The 19,453-nt window shown below is 36.0% G+C and overlaps 3 protein-coding genes across 3 annotated transcripts; 1 reads left to right on the forward strand and 2 right to left on the reverse strand.

The window, feature by feature from the left end:
• Nucleotides 1–6,930: 6,930 nt before the first annotated feature.
• LOC107795787 (auxin-responsive protein SAUR68-like) lies at nt 6,931–7,371 on the reverse strand. The gene has a single exon (XM_016618479.2). It carries the CDS (start codon nt 7,369–7,371, stop codon nt 6,931–6,933), a length of 441 nt encoding a protein of 146 aa, XP_016473965.2.
• Nucleotides 7,372–10,711: 3,340 nt separating this feature from the next.
• LOC107795786 (auxin-responsive protein SAUR68-like) lies at nt 10,712–11,158 on the reverse strand. The gene has a single exon (XM_016618478.2). It carries the CDS (start codon nt 11,156–11,158, stop codon nt 10,712–10,714), a length of 447 nt encoding a protein of 148 aa, XP_016473964.1.
• A 2,471-nt stretch (nt 11,159–13,629) lies between these two features.
• Nucleotides 13,630–15,732, forward strand: LOC107795782 (peroxynitrite isomerase Rv2717c-like). Its single transcript, XM_016618473.2, has 4 exons — nt 13,630–13,860; nt 14,458–14,598; nt 15,138–15,206; nt 15,436–15,732. The coding sequence occupies exons 1-4, from the start codon at nt 13,687–13,689 to the stop codon at nt 15,553–15,555; spliced, it is 504 nt and encodes a 167-aa protein (XP_016473959.1). The 5' UTR covers nt 13,630–13,686; the 3' UTR covers nt 15,556–15,732.
• The last annotated feature ends 3,721 nt before the right edge of the window (nt 15,733–19,453 follow it).

Here is a 19,453-nt window from a genome sequence, read left to right on the forward strand (position 1 = left end):
AGGCATTTTTGTGTGAAGCTCCGGTGAAGAAACCCCGCTGCTCAAGAAGTGTAAGCATTACGTTGGTAATTTGGGAGTTGCCTGCCCTAATTCGGGGTGGGACTATTACACTTGCATAGCCCTCATTCGGTAATACCCTGTGTGCTGCTCTTGGTGAAGGCGGTCAGCCTCGCCTGTTTACTTGAGGCTCGGGATGAACCTCATCCACTTGATCGTCATCTACCTTCTCTCCCAATGGTAAATTTTCGAGGGGCTCATTGTTAAGGGCCATTTTGTACCTAAAAGCAATTCACAAATAAAATTAGTGACTCGGAAGGAAAGAAAGACAAAACATACAAATACCTAGATATATAGCTAAATCTGTTTAACTCCCTAGCAACGGCGCCAAAAATTGATCTATGCCAAACCTACACCACAATTGAGTAGCGAGGCGGTCGATGCAATAACAAACCAACAAAGGTCGGGATCGAATCCACAGGGAGTTAGAATATGGGATTAGGTGTATATCTAAGTTAATTGCAAGTTTTGGCTTTAATTGCACTTCCACAAACTTGATTGGTTCTTCTATTTCTAACTTTACTCTAAAGATTGCAATAATTGAAACTAAGGACAATATTTTTGTTGTTGTTTGTCAAATATTTAAAGAGACTAGGGCAGTGACTTCTACCTAGGTGGATATCTAACGGGTGGCAAAATCTAGGGCAAGCTTGCTTAGTTGGGATTGTAATATAGCTATCACACCCAGATACTCACTCTATACCTCTCGGTAGTTTGAGTGATTTTACCCAATTTGGCTTTCTCAAGTCTAAATGGGTATTCATGCAAATCAAGTGATATTGGCTCAAGTTGGGTATTATTATCTCCAGGTTTAACTCTTTAATTGGGGCTATCAATTTCTTGAATTCACCCCAATTCCTTGTTAGCCTAGTTTTCCTAGACTTAGTCCTTTTTTCTCGAGTAGAGACTAAGTCATAAAGGCATGAATCAATGTTTGCAACCATTAATTCTTGAGTTCTAGCAAGAACTAGGCTAAATATCACTAACTCATTCACATTCAAGTCCTAAAATTAAATACCCACACTAGGGTTGGGTCACAACTCTACCTATGGGTTTAGCTTCTCATGGAAATAACAGAAATTAAAGATGAAATAAAGATAAAATCCATAATATTAATTTATGGAATGAAAATCAAATGTTAAGAAGTGAGTCTAGTACAAAATATCCGAAAACAGAAAAGTCAGCCGTATACAAAACATAACAAAACCTGATATAAACTGACCTCCCGTAAAAATGACAAAAAGTTCTATTTATACTAAGCTGAAAATATTTGACAAAAATTCCCTTGCGGAGGTTGTGCGGCCGCGTAATTTTGAGTACGACCGCACTCTTGCTTTCGCGGCCGCATAATTCTGATGCGGTCCGCGTTCTTCTATTTTGGATTTGGGTTGAGTTGAACTTTCGCAGACCGCATAATTTTAAGTGCGGCCGCGCTCTAGATTATGCGGCTCCATAAAAGTGGTGCGGTCCGCACTTGCTTGAGTTTGGCTTGAAATCAACTCTCTGATTCTTCATTTCGCGGATCGCATAATTTCGATCGCGGCCGCACAATTCTGGTGCGGTCCGCACTTCTCCCTCTCGCGGACCGTGTAATTTTGATCGCGGCCGCATCATGGCTTTCGCGGCCGCACAATATTTGTGCGGTCCGCGCTTCGGACTTCTTTGCTCAGCCTTGGTTTTTGTTCAACTTTTGACTCCTTTGTGAGTTGATTTTGATTCCTTTGGCTCATTTTGAACAATTCCTGGAATCAAGCATATTTCATTAGTTTCCGGGAATACCTCCAAGTATTTTTGGCCTAAAACACCAGTAAAAGAGAGCAAATAATAGGTTAAAATCCCTACTTATCAGTTACACTCAACCACCTACGTGGACTGAGTATGTTATGGCTCTGATTGAAAATTTTGGGGAGAATTATGATGATTCTATGGAGGAATTGAAAAAGATTGTTCAAACTGGTAATGCGAAGGTTTATCAGATAGCTTTTGAAAGGAGTCTTACAAGGGTGAACTTGTCACAGGAAAATACAATCAGCTGTTTCAGAGGAGGACTGAAGGAGCAGCTTAGTATAGCTATGAAAATGACTAATTCCAGATTACTTGCTCAAGCATCCAAGGTAGCCAGGATGCAAGAAGCCTACATAGATGCTCATTCGAAAGAGATCGTGCAAAGAATATCATTACCTCCAGCTCAAACTACCAATTTTAAAAGGAATGTGGATCAAAGATTCCAGAACAAGCCATTACTGGCCTTACCTGCTCCCAAGAAGGATCCACAACCAAACTCTAGTGGAGGATTCAACAGAAAAAAGGCTAAGTGTTGAGGAAGCCAATGAAAAAAAGGCCAAAGGATTGTGCTATTTTCGCAATGAGAAATATGTACAAGGTCAAAAATGCAAGAACCTTAAGCAGGTTTATGCATTAGAAGTTGAAGAACTGCCGAGTCCTGAGTACTCTGAAGATGCTGAGAGTTCTAAGGATTCAGAACAGATAGTGAAATTAGCTTAACAAACAGAACATATGGAGATCTCAGTTCATACATTGAATGGATCCATGGGGTTCAAATGCTTGAGAGTTACTGGCTATAATGCCAAGAAACCTCTACACATTCTCATAGATACCGGGAGTACACACAACTTCATCAATTCTGAATTAGTAAAACAACTAAGGTGTCTTGTAACAACTACCTGCTCTCAGGTAGTGGCTGCTGCAAATGGTAGTGGCATGAAGGTAGATACGGCTTGCAGATTGTCTTGGCTATTGCAGGGTGCTGAGTTTGAAGCCAATTTCATGTTATTACCTCTGGCAAACTATGATGTGGTATTAGGTGTGGAATGGTTGGTTACTCTTGGAGATATCAAGATAAATTTCAAGAAGCTTACTATGGAGTTCTTCTACAAGGGAAGAAAGCATGTGCTCAGAGGTGCTGGGAATCAAATCAAGTCTGCCAATGCTGGAAAGATAGCTAAGTTGTCACGTAATCAACCTCAATTTGCAATGATTCAGGTTATTCCATGTGTATAATATAGGAGTATGCAGTGGTATTCTTTGGAGACTAGTATCTGATTTGACAGCATTGCTAGAAAAGTATAAGGATTTGTTTGTTGAACCTACTACATTACCACCATCTAGAGGGATATTTGATCACCAAATTATCCTTCCAAATGGAACAGAACCTGTAAACAAAAGACCTTACAGATATCCTGTAGTAAAGAAGGATATTATCGAAGGTCTAGTGAAACAAATATTAGATCAAGGCATAATTCAGCCTAGTAGAAGTCCCTTTACTTCTCCTGTAGTTTTGGTAGGTAAGAAGGATGGTACTTGGAGGTTTGTGTAGACTACAGAGATCTAAACAAACAGGCTATCAAGAACAAATTCTCAATTCCTATTGTGGAAGATTTGTTGGATGAATTGGGAGGTTCAGTAGTTTTTTCTAAGATAGATCTCAGATCAAGTTATCATCAGCTAATAATGGCTGTTGATGACATTCCTAAAATAACTTTTAGGACTCATTCAGGGCATTATGAGTACCTTGTTATGCCCTTTGGCTTATCTAATACACCAGCTACCTTCCAAGGTCTTATGAATTCTGTATTCCATCAGTTCTTGAGGAAGTTTGTTCTGATTTTCTTTGATGATATCTTGATATACAACAAGTGTATACAAGATCATCTATAACACTTACAAGTGGTATTTGAAGAAATGAGGAGGCATCAATTATTTTCTAAGAGAAGCAAGTGTTCTTTTGGAGTTCAAAGGATTGAATATCTGGGGAATTTCATTAATGCTGAAGGTGTCTCTATAGACCCTCAGAAGATCATGGCTATAAAAATTTGGCCCATTCCTACTACCATTAAATAGTTAAGATGGTTCTTGGGATTAGTAGGCTATTACAGAAGGTTCATTAGAAGTTTTGGCATCATCAGTCGACCACTAACTGATCTCCTAAAGAAAGAAGGCTCCAAATGGTCACTAGAAGCTACTGAGGCTTTTAATGAGCTTAAGAAAGCATTAACTCAAGCTCCTATTTTAGCTTTACCCGACTTCACTAAAACTTTTGTGGTTGAGACTGATGCTAGTGGGTATGGTCTCAAATTAGCTTGGATTTTATTGATGATTTACCAAAGGTTAAAGGGTATGAAGTTATCATGGTAGTTGTAGACAGATTGAGCTAGTATGCTCACTTCCTTGCCTTAAAACATCCTTATACTGCACAAACAGTGGCCCAGACTTTCTTAGACAACATCGTGAAATTACATGGTTTCCCTGAAGCCACAACCAGTGACAGAGATACAGTATTCTTGTGCAATTTTTGGCAAAAAGGTCTTTGCTCTAATTGGAGTATAACTCAATATGTCCTCAGCTTACCACCCACAATCTGATGGTCAAACAGAAGTGGTGAACAGATGTCTTGAAACTTATCTCAGATGCTTTTGCAGAAGATCCTACTGGTTGGTTAGCTTGTCTTCCTATGGCTGAATATTGGTACAATACCAATTATCATTCAGCCATCCATACCACTCTCTATGAAGCTTTATATGGCAGGCCTCCTCCTATTTACCTACCATACATTCCTGGTGTATCAGATGCAAGTGAAGTGGATATCATTCTCACTACTAGGGAATTCAAACTTCAACTTCTCAAGCATCATTTGTCCAGAGCACATCTAAGGATGAAGAATCAAGCTGACAAACCCAGGAGTGACAGATCCTTTCAAGTTGGAGATTGGGTGTATTTGAAGGTGCAACCTTATAAGCGGACAACCATATCTTCTCAGCCATACCACAAGCTAGCTGCCAAGTTCTATGGACCTTTTCAAGTGACCAAGAGGATAGGTTCTGTAGCCTACACACTCTTGCTTCTGGCATCAGTTAAAATTCATCCAACAGTCCATGTGTCCTTGTTGAAAAAGTGCCATGTTATTCCTGATCATATTTCTTATCCTCCAGTAGTCGACATTGCTATCCTCAATGCCCAGAACCAGAGTTGGTCTTGCAAAGAAGAATGGTGAAAAGGGGAAATAAGGTAGTGGCACAAGTGCTTGTTAAATGGCAAGGAATACCAGCCCATGATGCTACATGGGAGTACTACAATGAGCTTAAAATTCGATTTCCTTACTTTGATCCTTGAGGACAAGGATCTCTTTGGGGGGAGGGGATGTACTGTTATACAAATTGTAATTAGTGATGCAATTAATATAAGGGAGCTGGTTTTAATAAAGAAGATGGCAGTTAAGGTAGTTAGTGGTCAGTTACAGAAGTTAGTTAGGAGCCAAAAGTTAGTTAGAGTTAGTTGTGTTAGTTGAGAAGTTGTTAAAGAGAATCTCTCATTACAGCTCAATTCATTACATATAGGGATTGTATTACATTTTGGAGATCATAATAAGAATTACAGTTCTTCCTATAATAATCTCTATTTCTTTCTTCTCTCTTCCTATATTCTTCTTCATCACCGTAGCCGAGCTTCGAGCTTTCTCTGTTTCAGCTCCTAGTGGCTATATTCAAACTTCAGATTACTCCTAATCCCTGCATTTGAATAATATAGAATAATCCATTAAGGACAATTTCCTTGGGGTATCAACCAATCTAGATTAGCTAATCACTAAACTACAGTGAAAGATTATTCCTCAAATTGATTTGCGAGCCAAAGCCTCCAAACAGTAAGTATTAGAATAGAGTCAATTGGCATATCATGCAAGAAATCGGTGGATTTAATTAAGTGCATCTGTTTAAACCCTACTACACCACTTTCTGTTATCGTTGGCATCAAACACCGTGTCGGCCAATTTCATTCTTTAATTAAACAAAATAACACAACAAATTAAATAAAATCGTGTCTCTATTCTCGAACTCAATGAATCAGTGAGTTAGAGCAACCGGGTGTCATGAAAACTGCTTCCATGATCCAGTGTCAAAACTAACGGTAGTTCATATGTATAAACTCAAGATTAAACAACGATCTTAATCTCTAACTAGGTGGCTCTGATACTAACTGTAAGATAATTAATTCGTAGTCATAGCAGAGATTAACACACAATTACACAATCAATCTAGAGTTAGAGTTTAAGAAAGCGTACCGTTAAACTCAATGGATTCAGCAGTGACAGTAAACGTCTATTAAGCCTGAGACCAATTTCCACGATCCACTAGATACGCGCTCTCACAGCCCGGAGAACTTGACTGATGGGACGTCTACAGTTATCATGTATTCAAGAGGCAAAATATGCTAGGGTTTTCTAATAGCTAGGGAAAGGGGGGTTGGCCTCTATTTATAAAGAGTGTTTATTCATCACATGTCAATTGTTGTTGGGCTTCACTTATCCACACATATAATATTTAATATTAGGCATATTATTTATCCACCACTTGGGTCACGTCACTATCCTTTCAGACTATAACCAATCAACGCAAGTCCAAATTCCAACAGTTTACACATAATTCACCATCCGGTCAATTATTTCAATTTAAGCTTCCAAAACAAAGAATTGTTCTTTCAATTAAATTCCGAATCATCCGAAAACCAAATTTGACAACCCTCGCAAGTCATAATATACATTTCAAAGCTGCTCAAGATCTTAAGCCACCGAACGGAACGCTAATTCTCAAAATTATAAGTCGAGTCGTTACAAAAACTCTAATGTAATATGGCTTCCACTTTTTTAGTCAGAATGATTCATATATTTATAAGTTTTGATCAACCAAGTTAATTGCCCGGGATAAGATAGTATTGCCATTCCATGATGATAATGTTAAGAACTTCTTAGTTTCAAAATTGAAAATTGAAAGCTCCATTTCATCTGTTGTAACACATTCTTTTAGTTTCCTACTTTACAATCTATTTTGAGCTATCATTTACAAAACACTATGTCATGACTCAACAAACAAGAAGCTGCTGATTTTCACTTTCTTGGTGCAAAGAATAAGCTGAACAGAAACATGAAGGAATTGAGAGGAGCAATGCTTTGTGAAGATCTCCAGCGGCCACACCTTTCTTGATTAGTGAAATGATGTAATCCATGAACGCTGAATCACAGGGTAATTTAATAGGGCCAGCACTCGGCAGCCCAAACTCTTCTTCCGACATGTTTAAGAGTTGCCTAACGACCTCATTTTCATGGTATGCCAAGGGAATGACAAATCGCCTTTGATCAATTGTATAGACTACAAAATGGCCCTTTTCAACTATAGAGGATGAAGATGTACTACAACTGTCTGAATCACTACCATTTCTTGGAAATGAAAGCCTCTTCCTCTGCTTGGCTGCGAACTTCTGCCATCTCCTAGCCATTTTGATGAGTTTCTTGGCACTGATCATTGTCTTTTTTTTTTCCGGAAGATTAAAACAAGAAAGTAAACAAGAAATTTAGACACTTTTTGAGGGTTGAATTGTTAATGCTTGTCCTGGATTGGTAATGAAAAGGTTCATGAAAGGGGGATTATTTATACAAAAAACTGGAGACGACTAATCTTTAGTTGGAGCTGAAGTTTTTGTTACTAACAAAAGGCAAAGCCATGTGCTGATGCCTGTTGGTCATGTTGATATGGGGCCTTAAATTTGAAAGGATGGAAAATAATAGTAAGTTTCTTCATTTCTTCACTTTGGTTGACAACAGATTGGACCTATTAGTTATGATATCAGCTCATACATGGGACTTCTCACCAATGACAATAAGTTGAAACCTATGAATGAAGAATAGCTGGTAGAAGGCAAAACCATGTGCTACTCCTTTCTTTGTCATGTAGATAAGGGATCTTTTAAATTGTAATCTTGTCTAGTTCTATTCTGCTTTTGTTATAGCAAAATCTTTTGGGGTTGAGTAACACTGTTGACAAATTTTACACACAAGATACATTAACAATAAGAAAACTGAACCATTGTTTGGTTAATAGTATCAAAACAAACTAAGCGATTCAGCAACCAAAGAAATTAGTCGTTTGCAATTAATTCAGTAAGTCTTTTTTCTTTGTTTTTTTCTTTTTGGTGGACCGCTGTACATGGAAAGAAAGATAAAAAGATCATTTATTACAAAATACTGTAGTTTATGTGTAAGAAAATGAAGGATATTGATCAATGACAGGAAAGATAAGGCTTTTAGACGGGAAATACAGCTTAATGTCTTCTATTTGAAGTATTATACTTCTTGTTATGCTTCTTGACTTTTGCTTCAAACTTTGCTTTTTATCTTATTTGAAAAATTAGTTTAATGCAGCTTTTGACATAACTTTCTTATGAATAAGGACTACATATATTTGGATATTCTGGAGGTCCAACCTACATAATTTAGAACCCTATTATGGTAGTTTATCTATCAGTCAAAAATAAAAAGACTGAAGCCCGAGTCTATTTTTGCTTACTGATTGTTCTGTGAATACTTTAGAGGCCAATCCCAAAATTGACAACATAAAATATGATCATGCTTCTCTGTTATTATATTCTCATTGTTAATGGAGTTCAATTTGAATCCATAGGACTACTAGAAATCAACTGAAAGAAATCAGAGATAATCACAAAGTTAGAGAGTGTTGACAAGAATATGGAGTTTTGATGAATAATTAGATGTTGAATGTTCTGTACACTTGTTTAGTATCATGTATCCATTACAAAACTTATCACAGTAAGGTCAATTCCCAGTTTCGTAGTTCTTAAAGGTATAAAGGTGAGGAGCATCGACTGGAAGCTACTGATACAAGCAACGCATTCTGAAGATCGATATCTGCACCTTTTGTTCTAATGAGTCATGATATGATGTAGTTCATGAATAGTGCATCACATGGTAATGTAATAGGGCCATCACTCGGAAGTCCAAACTCTTTTGTCTGATTATCTCGTGTTGTAGATAATTCAAAGGAACTACAAATCGCTTCTGATCGGAAGTATATATAGACCACAAAATTCCCTTTTCCCAACCACAGAAGATGATGTGCTACAATTTTCTGAATCATGGAAAAGAAATTCTCTTCCTTTGCTTGGCTGCAAACTTCTGCCATTTTCTTGCTATCTTGATGAGTTTCTTAGCACTGATCATGTTGATTTCTTTGGTTTATAGTAAAGAAAATATTGTTTGAGTTATTCAGGCTAATCGATTCGTAAGAAGGTGTTCGACATGTGGAGGTGTTCCAAAGGACATTGTGCAGTATATATGTAGGAGAAGCGATTCGTGGTGCCAATATCATACTTAAGCCATCCTATATTTCAAAACTTGCTAACTCAAGCCAATGGGTGGTCTCACAATACCTTGCAAAGAGGATTTGTTCATTGATCTAACTTCCCGCTTGAGGAGATTATGAATGCAAATTCTTCTGCACATGAGATTTTGTAGAGTAGGATTAGAAATGAGAAAGAGTAGATTGTAGAGAGGTCATTTTCATTGTACACAAGATTCCCAATGTAAATTTCTTTCAAGACGGGGCGATGTATAGCCTCTTCTTTTTTCAGTCTTTCCATCAAACAAGTAAATGGACTTTGTAAATCGCATTTAGCGAATGTGATTTATAAATAGCTTTTTTGACGATGCGTGGGTTGATCTAGTGGTGAGCACCCTCCACTTCCAACCAAGAGGTTGTGAGTTCGAGTCACCCCAAAAGCAAGGTGGGGAGTTCTTGGAGGGAGGGAGCCGAGGGTCTATTTGAAACAGCCTCTCTGCCCAGGGCAGGGGTAAGGTCTGCATACACACTACCCTCCCCAAACCCCACTAGTGGGATTATACTCGGTTGTTGTTGTTTTTTGACAATGCGACTTATAGATCACATTTAGTATTGCGATTTACGCATAGATTCTTTACGGACTGTTCAATCATTTTCGTTATTTTGCGAAGATTTAATAGTAGTAAGTGTTTTATTATGCTCTGTTTGGTTGCGCGTTTAGAAATTTCCTACCGTTAAGCTCAGTTTTAGGTAATTTTCGTAGATTCATGAGCTCTTTTTTTGTTATTTTCAAGTGTCTCCTGTCTTATTTTTAAGAAAGCGATATATTTTATTTGACTCTTTTTTGTTAGTGTTAATTATAGAAGAATTAACCCAAATAGCCGCTCACCCTACCACTTATACTAAAAATAGCCGGTGAATGTATAATATATGCATAATTTATGTTTTACATGTATATAATCAATGTATATGGCTAGAAAAAATGACTGGCTATTTGTGTAAAGATCCCTTAAATATACAGTGCAATGTGTAAAGTTTCCCCTACTTTTTATGGAGTTATGTCGTAAAAAAAGAAAATGAATGAAGAAGAAAAAAATTCTATGTCTACTAATTGGATTTCATCAACTTTAAAATTTAGCCACTATCTCCAATACAATAGGAAATTGCCTACTAATATGATTTTAAGAATTAAATTATGTATATGTAATGGATTTTTTACACGATCTGTATAATTTAACATGTTGAAGCAGATTACTTACGGTTTATTCTAGATTACCAATCAATGCTATTAAATAGAGTTATCTGCAACTACCTTTTAAATTTTATGATTTTAGTACATAGAACTTAAACTCATAGTTTGGGACTATTTCAAGATAATGAATGCTATAGATCTGGTTAATTTCAAGATAAAGCTCTATTCCATCTGTAATAATACAAGCTTTCACTTGCCTATTTTTCAACTGCCATATAGTCTATTTTGAGCTATCATTTACAAAATATGATGTCATGACTCAATAAACAAGAAGTTGTTGGTTTCTACTTTCTTGGTGCAAATTAGAATTTGTACAACAACATGAAGTAATTGAAAGGAGCAATGCTTTGTGAAGCTCTGAAGCAGCTACGCTTTTCTTGATTAGTGAAATGATGTAGTCCATGAAGTCTGAATCAAAGGGTAATGTAATAGGTCCGCCACTCTGTAGCCCAAACTCTTCTTCGGACATGTTTAAAAGTTGCCTAATAACCTCATTTTCAAGGTAAGCCAATGGTATGACGAAGCGAGCTTGATCAGCTGTATATACTACAAAATGGCCTTTCTCAACTATAGAAGATGAAAATGTACTACGACTGTCTGTATCACTGTCATTTCTTGGTAATGAAATCCTCTTCCTCTGCTTGGCCACGAACTTTTGCCATCTCCTGGCCATCTTGATGAGTTTCTTAGTACTGATCATCGTCATTTCTCTGGAAGGTAGGAAACAAGAAAGCAAACTCTATAGACACCTTTGATGACTTAATTGATATTGCTTGTTTTTATGATGAAAAGGCTCATGGAAAAGGGAATATATATACACAAGAGAGGCTGTAGACAGGCTTTGAGTTGGAAGCTGAAGTTTTGTGAAGGCAATGCCATGTGCTGATGCCTGCTGGTCATGTATATATGGGGCCTTAAATTGGTGAAAAACTCCTCTCTTCATTTTGGTAGACAACAACTTGGACCTATTAGTTAGGCTATCAGCTTAAACATGGGGCTTCTCGCAAAATGCCAGTAATTTCGACACCATTAATAAATGAAGAATTGCTGGTAGAAGAACAAACCATGTGCTAAGGGGTCTTTAAATTGTCATATTGGCTGGTTACAACAACAACAAACCAAGTATAATCTCACAAGTGGGGTCTGGGGAGGGTAGTGTGTACGCAGCCTTATCCCTACCTTGTGCAGGCAGAAAGACGATTTCTGATAGACCCTCGACTCAAGCAAGCATGCATAATCAATCACAACGGAATAGAGAGAAACGCAATAGTAAAAAAGTCAAAGAAACAGTAATATATACCAACAAGATAATAGAATAATCAGAACAAAAGCATCTAAGTAGTAATAGAAATATAGGAATATGAACGTATGTGGATAACGCTACTGCTACTTAAATGAGATAAAAGATACTTGACTGTCTATTACCCTACTACCTTAATCCTCGACCTTCACACCCTCCTAATTGGCGGGTTGTTTTTACAAAAACTACTGCATTAAATGAGATTAAAACCAGTGCAACATATTTGAATCATAGCGTGAGACAGGAAAGATCATGGTGAGATATTCTGCTTTTTTTTTGCGCTTGCTGATCATTCACTTCTAGCTATTGGATAGTAGGATTTAGAAGAAGTTGAATTCAATAAAAGCAGAAGAACTAGTAGTTTTGACCTTTAGTTCTGTTAGACAGGAATTACAGCCTAAAGTCTTCTATTTGAAGAATCATGGTTCTTGACTTTTGTTTCAGGATAGCAGAATGATAACAGTACAGAAGTCAACCTTTGAACAAAGTTTTCTTTATATCTTATTTGTAAAAAATGCAGCATTTGACGTAAGTTTCTTTTGAATTAGGAATTCTTCCCTATACATTTGATTTTTGAAAGCCAAAACAAAAAGCACAAAACGCTTGAATTCTCTACTACTATTACTCTTTCTATTTATAGAAGGTCATCATGGCAGATGCAGCCTTGTAACTCATCTAAGCATAGAAGAAGGTCATATGGTTAACTTTTCCTTCTCGTCAATTTTATAGTAATCCCTCGGTTTCTTATTAATTAGTTCCATATATTTCTATATTTTGAAATAATTTTATTTTAAGCTTTTTATTTATTCTTAATGGAAAGCTTTCTTCCCCTCAATTTTATAGTAATCCTTAATGATATGCTTAAACCACAAGTTTCAACAACTTTATTGTCACACATATATTTATGATATGTTTAAAAACCAAAAGTTTCAACGGTTTTACTCTCTCCGTCCCAATTTATATGGCATGGTTTGCCTGAACTCCAATTTATTTAAAAAGAAATATATATATATATATATATATATATATATATATATATATATATATATATATATATATATATATATATATATAAAACTTGCGATCTTAAAAAAACCTGTAAACATGTGTATAACTATAATTTACTTCATTAAGTATAAAATGAAAAGTTTACGAAATTAAATTGTTTCTAAATATAGAAAGTTGATATTATTTTGTGACAAATTAAAAAGGAAAGTGTACTTTTTTTTAATCAAAGGTCCATCATTATGATGGAGGAATTAGGCACGGCTCCAACCTGTATATAGCAAAAATTATAATTACACCGTGGACGACATAAATCTTAGCCTCCTTAGCATAGTGTGGATTTAGTGTAAACCAATCTAATGTGTCTATGTTCAAAAAAGCTTAACCGGGGGTTGGAGGCATGACAAATTATGTCACACAAATTAAAACTAAGGGGCTATTTTACTTGGTCAAAGCTATGTAGTCTTAGTGTCCGTTTTGGACATTAGAATTTTTTCATTTTTTTTTTCGAAAAATTACTTTTTTTTCAAAATTAATGTTTGGTCATAAAATTTTCAATTTTTAATGAATTTTTGAAATTTTTCGAAAATTTAAAAAACTCCAAAAAGTTATTTTTCAAAATTTTCACTCAGACCACTCATAAAATTTTAAAAATAGCCCAAAATTATATTAATATCAAAACACAACTCTAATTTTTAAATATCAGTTGAAAAAAAAATTATTTTTTTTTTTAAAATTTTACAATTGTTATCTCCAAACGCCCACTTAATACGCAAGCGTCCAAATAGTAGTAATAGCATTTACTTGGTCAAAGAAATATATTGGGTTAATTCTTCAAATTAGTTCTTCAAATATATTCTTATTAAGTATGGGAATTCAACAGTTGTGTGTGCTGAAAAGAAAAAAAAAACAGAGAGAAGTAGAGGATAATGATGGAGGAGGGAACTGTATCAAATCAATCGGAAACGTTGCCGGTGCATCCGGTAGTAAAACCTTTCTCTTTTCTGCTCGGAACTTGGAGAGGTGAAGGGGAGGGATTTTTCCCAACTATTTCTTCCTTCAATTACTCCGAAGAGCTCCAATTTTCACACTCTCCCAACAAGGTTAGCTTCCTTTTATCTCGGAGCTAAATGCAATTAAGGAGGTTCAATTGAATCCTATTCCTCAAAAAATTGGACTCCTTTTGTCCCAATTTATGTAATACACTTCCCGTTTTAGTCTGTTTTCAACATAATATTACCTTTTTATATTTAGAAATAGTTTAACTTTAATTTTTTCATTTTACCTTAATGAATTAGATATTTATAGCCACACAAATTCTTTTTTTGCTTGTTTCAATCTCATGTTTCAAAAAAGTTTCTTTTTTTGCTTAAAACTTTGTGTCTGGTCAAACGGTGCTACATAAAATGGGAGGAGTAATGTGCAAGTAGGGGTAAGGCAGCTACTCTCTAACCTCCCCATACGCCACTTGTGACATTACACTGGGTAGGTTGTTGTTGTTGACTTTATACACATGCAAGAATGCAACACTTATTTGAACACGTAAGCTAAAACCCCATACCTTGTGCAGATAGAAATGTTGTTTCCAATAGAACCTCGGCTCATAGAAAGCATGCATAACATTTTCTTAAATTCTTTTAATAGAACTCCAGACTGTACATGTGATATATTGTGCCTAAAATTTACTTCTTTATTATCAGCCTGTGATAGCTTATTCTCAAAAGACATGGAACTTGAAATCCGGACAACCTATGCATTCTGAGAGTGGATATTGGAGACCTAAACTCGACGGGACTATTGAAGTCGTCATTGCTCAGAGCACTGGCCTTGTTGAAGTCCAGGTGATTTAATTTACTTATGAATCACATGCAATTTATTGCATTCATAGACATTTTACATAAAAACTTTGCAAAGATAACCCAAATTTGAGAGACTATTTCTGCGGAGTTTAAGTTATGCGCATGGGCATATTTTACAAAATCAAGTTACTTATAAGGTAATTATAGCTAAATATATATAACAAACATTAATTGGTAACCTGATAAAACAGTTATTAACCTACTATCGAAGGTAAAGTTTCATTGATAGTGTAAAAAAAATGTAAATTGTCGAGTGTATGTAACTTAAATTCATTTCTGTGATTCATGATCATGCCTCAGAATTTCATGTTATCAGATTTTTGAGATGTGCTAAGGACATTTTTTCCATGATTCGGCGAGCAGTACTAATAGTGAGCTCTGAGCTGGTAGAAGTGACTTTTGATGTTAAGAAACAAGACTCATTGACAATCCAGGAGGTCAATTGTATATGTCAGCGTGTTCGGGTTGTTTATCCATTTGGTCAACCATAAAATTATAATCTTTGTACTTTGATTCTACAGAAAGGAACATATGACATGGAAGAGGGAGTTGTGAAGCTTAACAGCGAACTGGTTGGCAATGCTTCAAAGGTAACCTCCTCTTGCAGCAGTGCTCATCTAACTAGAAATTTCATAAGAGAAGAAGAGTCCTTACATTAAAAAAATTTCTAGGCTAATGAGAAAGCATTTTGGTAGTTGCAATAAGTTTTCTTTTTTCAATCAGGATTGACTTGGCCTGTTGTATCAAAGTTTGGAAAAGAAACCCTTGGAGGCTGCTGAAATTTTGACTAATGTGATCCTTCACTTACCTAATGGACAGGTCAAGGAGATCAGTCGAGTTTTTAAAGTGGAGAATTGTGAACTGTCTTATGTTGTGGAAATGGCGACCAGTCTAATTGGTCTTCAGCCCCATCTCAGAGCCTCTCTTAAGAAGCTCTAGGCAACCAGCTAATGACAAGAGATATCAGTATCTATACTATAACCCTGTTGAACTTGTTCACTAGTGTTTTGTGTGTATTGGCATTTTATCTTTTGATAACCGTATTGACATTTTATCTTATCTTACCATAATCATAATATTGAATGTTAATTTCAAGATAAGGCTCTATTCCAATAATACAAGCTTTCAGTTGCCTATTTTTCTATACAATCTATTTTGTGCTATCATTTACAAAACATGATGTTATGACTCAATAAACAAGAATCTGTTGATTTCCACTTTCTTGGTGCAAATAAGAAGTTGAACAGCAACATGAAGTAATTGAGAGGAGCAATGCTTTGTGAAGATCTCCAGCAGATACACCTTTCTTGATTAGTGAAATAATGTAGTCCATGAAGTCTGAATCGCACGGTAATGTAATAGGGCCACCCCTCGGTAGCCCAAACTCTTCTTCAGCCATGCTTAAAAGTTGCCTAATGACCTCATTTTCAAGGTAAGCCAAGAGAATGACAAACCGTGCTTGGTCAGCTGTATATACTACAAAATGACCCTTTTCAACTATAGAAGATGAGGATGTACTACAACTGTCTGTATCACTGCCATTTCTTGGAAATGAAATCCTCTTCCTCTGTTTTGCCTCGAACTTCTGCCATCTCTTGGCCATATTGATGAGTTTCTTAGTACTGAGCATCTTCATTTCTCTGGAAAACTAGAATCAAGAAAGTAAATTAGAACCTTAGGGATCTTTGATGAATGAACTGATAATGCTTGTTTTATGATGAAAAGGCTCATGAAAGGAGGATTATTTATACAAGAGGCTGTAGACGGGCTTTGAGTTGGAGCTGAAGTTATGTTACTAACAACAAAAGGCAAAGCCATGTGCTGATGCCTTTTGGCCAGGTTGATATGGAGCCTTAAATTTGTGGATGAAGTTAGCTTGAAAGTATAAAAGATGATAAGTTTCCTCTGTTCTTCACTTTGGTTGACAACTGATTAGGCCTATTAGTTATGTTATCAGCTCATGCTTGAGACTTCTCACCAATGACAATAATTTGATACAATTAGATGTTGAATTGTTGGTTGAAGGCAAAACCATGTGCTACTCCCTTCTTGATCATGTAGATGGGGGACATTTATATTGTCGTCTTGGCTGGTTGTGCTGGAAAAACCACTGCATTAAAGTTGTTAGATAGGGACACAAGTATATTAGTGTAAAGTTTTGTAAATTCAAAATTTGGTGAGTTAACACTGCTCACAAATTTTACTCAAAGACACATTTAACAGTAAGAAAACCCAATCTTTAGTTGATAGTGTCGAAACAAATGGAGGGGATAGCAACCAAAGAAAAATCAACTTTATCAATTAATTCAATAAGTCTTTTTCTTGTTCTTTTTCTTTTCTTTGGTGGAGGGAGAGGTGTGCATATGAAGAAGATCAAAAGATGATATCTTACAAAATAGTGTGGTTTATTTAGAAGAAAGTGAAGGATGTAATAATTGAAGGGATATTGTTCCCTTGAGAAAAAATAAATGTGATAAAGCCACTGCAACATAGATGTACGAATGGTTCTTGACTTTTGTTTTCAGTAGAAGTTTGCTCTCTATATTACTTGAAAAGATGGCTTTATTCAGCTCTTGACACAACTTTCCGTTTGATTATGCAACAATCTGATATTAAGGGTGTGCGACCAGCGACCTACAGAGATCTATAACCCTATTGGTTAGAATATGAAAGTTCTATAATGTTATAGTCCTTGTCATGTAATATTCCAAAATCAAAAGATTTGATCCCTGCTTTATTGTTCACTGCTTGTTTTGTGAAAATTTTCTAGGCTGTTCCCAAAATTGACCACATAAAATTTTGTAATCCACATCATGTTGTCTGTTCATTCATTGTCACTTAATGTTGTCATAATTAGTGGAGTTCAATTCAAATTATAGGACTACTAGAAAGCAAATAGAAGAATCAGATTCTTCTAAATGATCAGAGAATTAAACCGTTTGGGGACAAGAAAATATTTCTGATGAATAATTGAGATTTTAATATGCTGTACACTAGTGGACTATTTTGTATCTACTAGAATACTACAAAACTTATCATAGGTCAATAAACTAGCACTAGGGGGTTTCTTTGTTCTAGAACGGATGAGCATCGGCTCGAAGCAACTGATACAAGCAAAGCATTCTGAAGTTCTGCAGGTACACCTCTTCTGATGAGTGATATGATGTAGCTCATGAAGAGGGCATCACATGGTAATGTAATAGGTCCATCACTTGGAAGCCCAAACTCTTCTTCAGACATGTGCAACAGTTGTCTAATTACCTCATGTTGTAGATAAGCCAATGGAACTACAAATCGCTTCTCATCAGTTGTATACACCACAAAATGCCCTTTGCCAGCTATAGAATAAGATGTACTACAACACTCTGTGTTATGGTTATTGGATCTTGGAAAAGAAATTCTCTTCCTCTGTTTGGCTGCAAAATTTTGCCATTTCCTTGCCAGCTTGATCAGTTTCTTAACATTGATCATATTGATTTCTGGAATATAGGAATGAAAAAACTTGAGGATATTTTTGAAGGTTTGCTTATGCTATCTGCTTGATGATCAAAATGTGGCTCATGGTAGCAGTTTATTTATAGTTGAGGCTATAGAATAAATTTCAATTATAAGCTGTGGTTATCAACCTTAGTTAGGTGTGCTAGGCAGAATCATGTGCTGCTGTTGAATATGGGACCTACTGCATTGTGGATATCACTGGTTGTCTAATTTTTCAGTTCTACCATTTTGCTCTGTAGTATAAGAACAAACACAGCCAAGCTTAAGTAGGACTAATAAAATGTAACAGACATCGTAAGAATTGTGGTATTTGTGTTGATATGCCTATCTGGTTATCCTTCTTTGCTGAGTCTGTGTCACCATATCTTTAAGCCAAGTGGTCCAGAATTATTTCATGAGCTATATCCATTCTAGTGGCTTTTAATTTTAAGGGTTTACTAAGATAGTAATAGAGTATGCAAAACCATGTGAAACTTCATGTGGATTGTCTCTCAATAGCCACCACTAAAATTGTCTTACTAGTAAACTCTTGGATGTGAGACTTTACCATCAATTTATATAAGAACGTTGACAAAGCTCGTTAGAAGCTGAGGAACAGTTTGGTTTTGATCATTATGGTCGTCTCACAAAACACAAATCCCCTGCAAAGAGGATTCCACTGATCTCACTTCTTTGTTGAGAAGGAATTGAGAGGGAATCAATTCCCAATTTTCCCTTAAACAATTTGTACACTAGTAAAGCAGGAATTATAGCTTGTAAGTTGAGGAGTTAGAGATATTTGTTAAGCTTAGTAAAGGGAAGGCATGTTAATACCGAAAATGAATGAAGAAACTTTATCCAAGAGAAGGAATTTTATTCCGGGGTTTTTGGTCGAAGAGATGCCAGCACATTCTTTTACTATCAAACGTTTTCATTTTGACTTGAAAAATAAGAACTTCTGCAATTCATTGTTTCATCCGCTTCTCTTGGTGTGAAATTTGGCAGTAGCATTTTACTGCTTCTATGACCAGAAAATATCATGGGAGTAAGATACGCTTAAATCTTTACTTTGGTCGACAACAGAATGGACCTATCAAGTCACACTTTAGGACTTCTCGCCAATTTGAAGACTTTGAGACCTTTGGATAAAGACTAGTTCTCTTGGTGATAGATTAAGTTCCCTTAACAACTCTGCCAGTGTGAGCTCACTTACATTGCCAGTCCCAAGCCCGAATAAAGGAGGAAGGTTGCGTTAGGTTAGCAACCAGCGTAATACTTGCCAATTCATGATGAATCCTCATAATTTACTTGCACTTTTATTTTTTTGGTAATGATAATGATATGAGTTGAGTTTAATGAA

Source organism: Nicotiana tabacum, chromosome 13 (assembly GCF_000715075.1).
Source record: "Nicotiana tabacum cultivar K326 chromosome 13, ASM71507v2, whole genome shotgun sequence".
In the NCBI taxonomy this organism is placed as follows: domain Eukaryota; kingdom Viridiplantae; phylum Streptophyta; class Magnoliopsida; order Solanales; family Solanaceae; genus Nicotiana; species Nicotiana tabacum.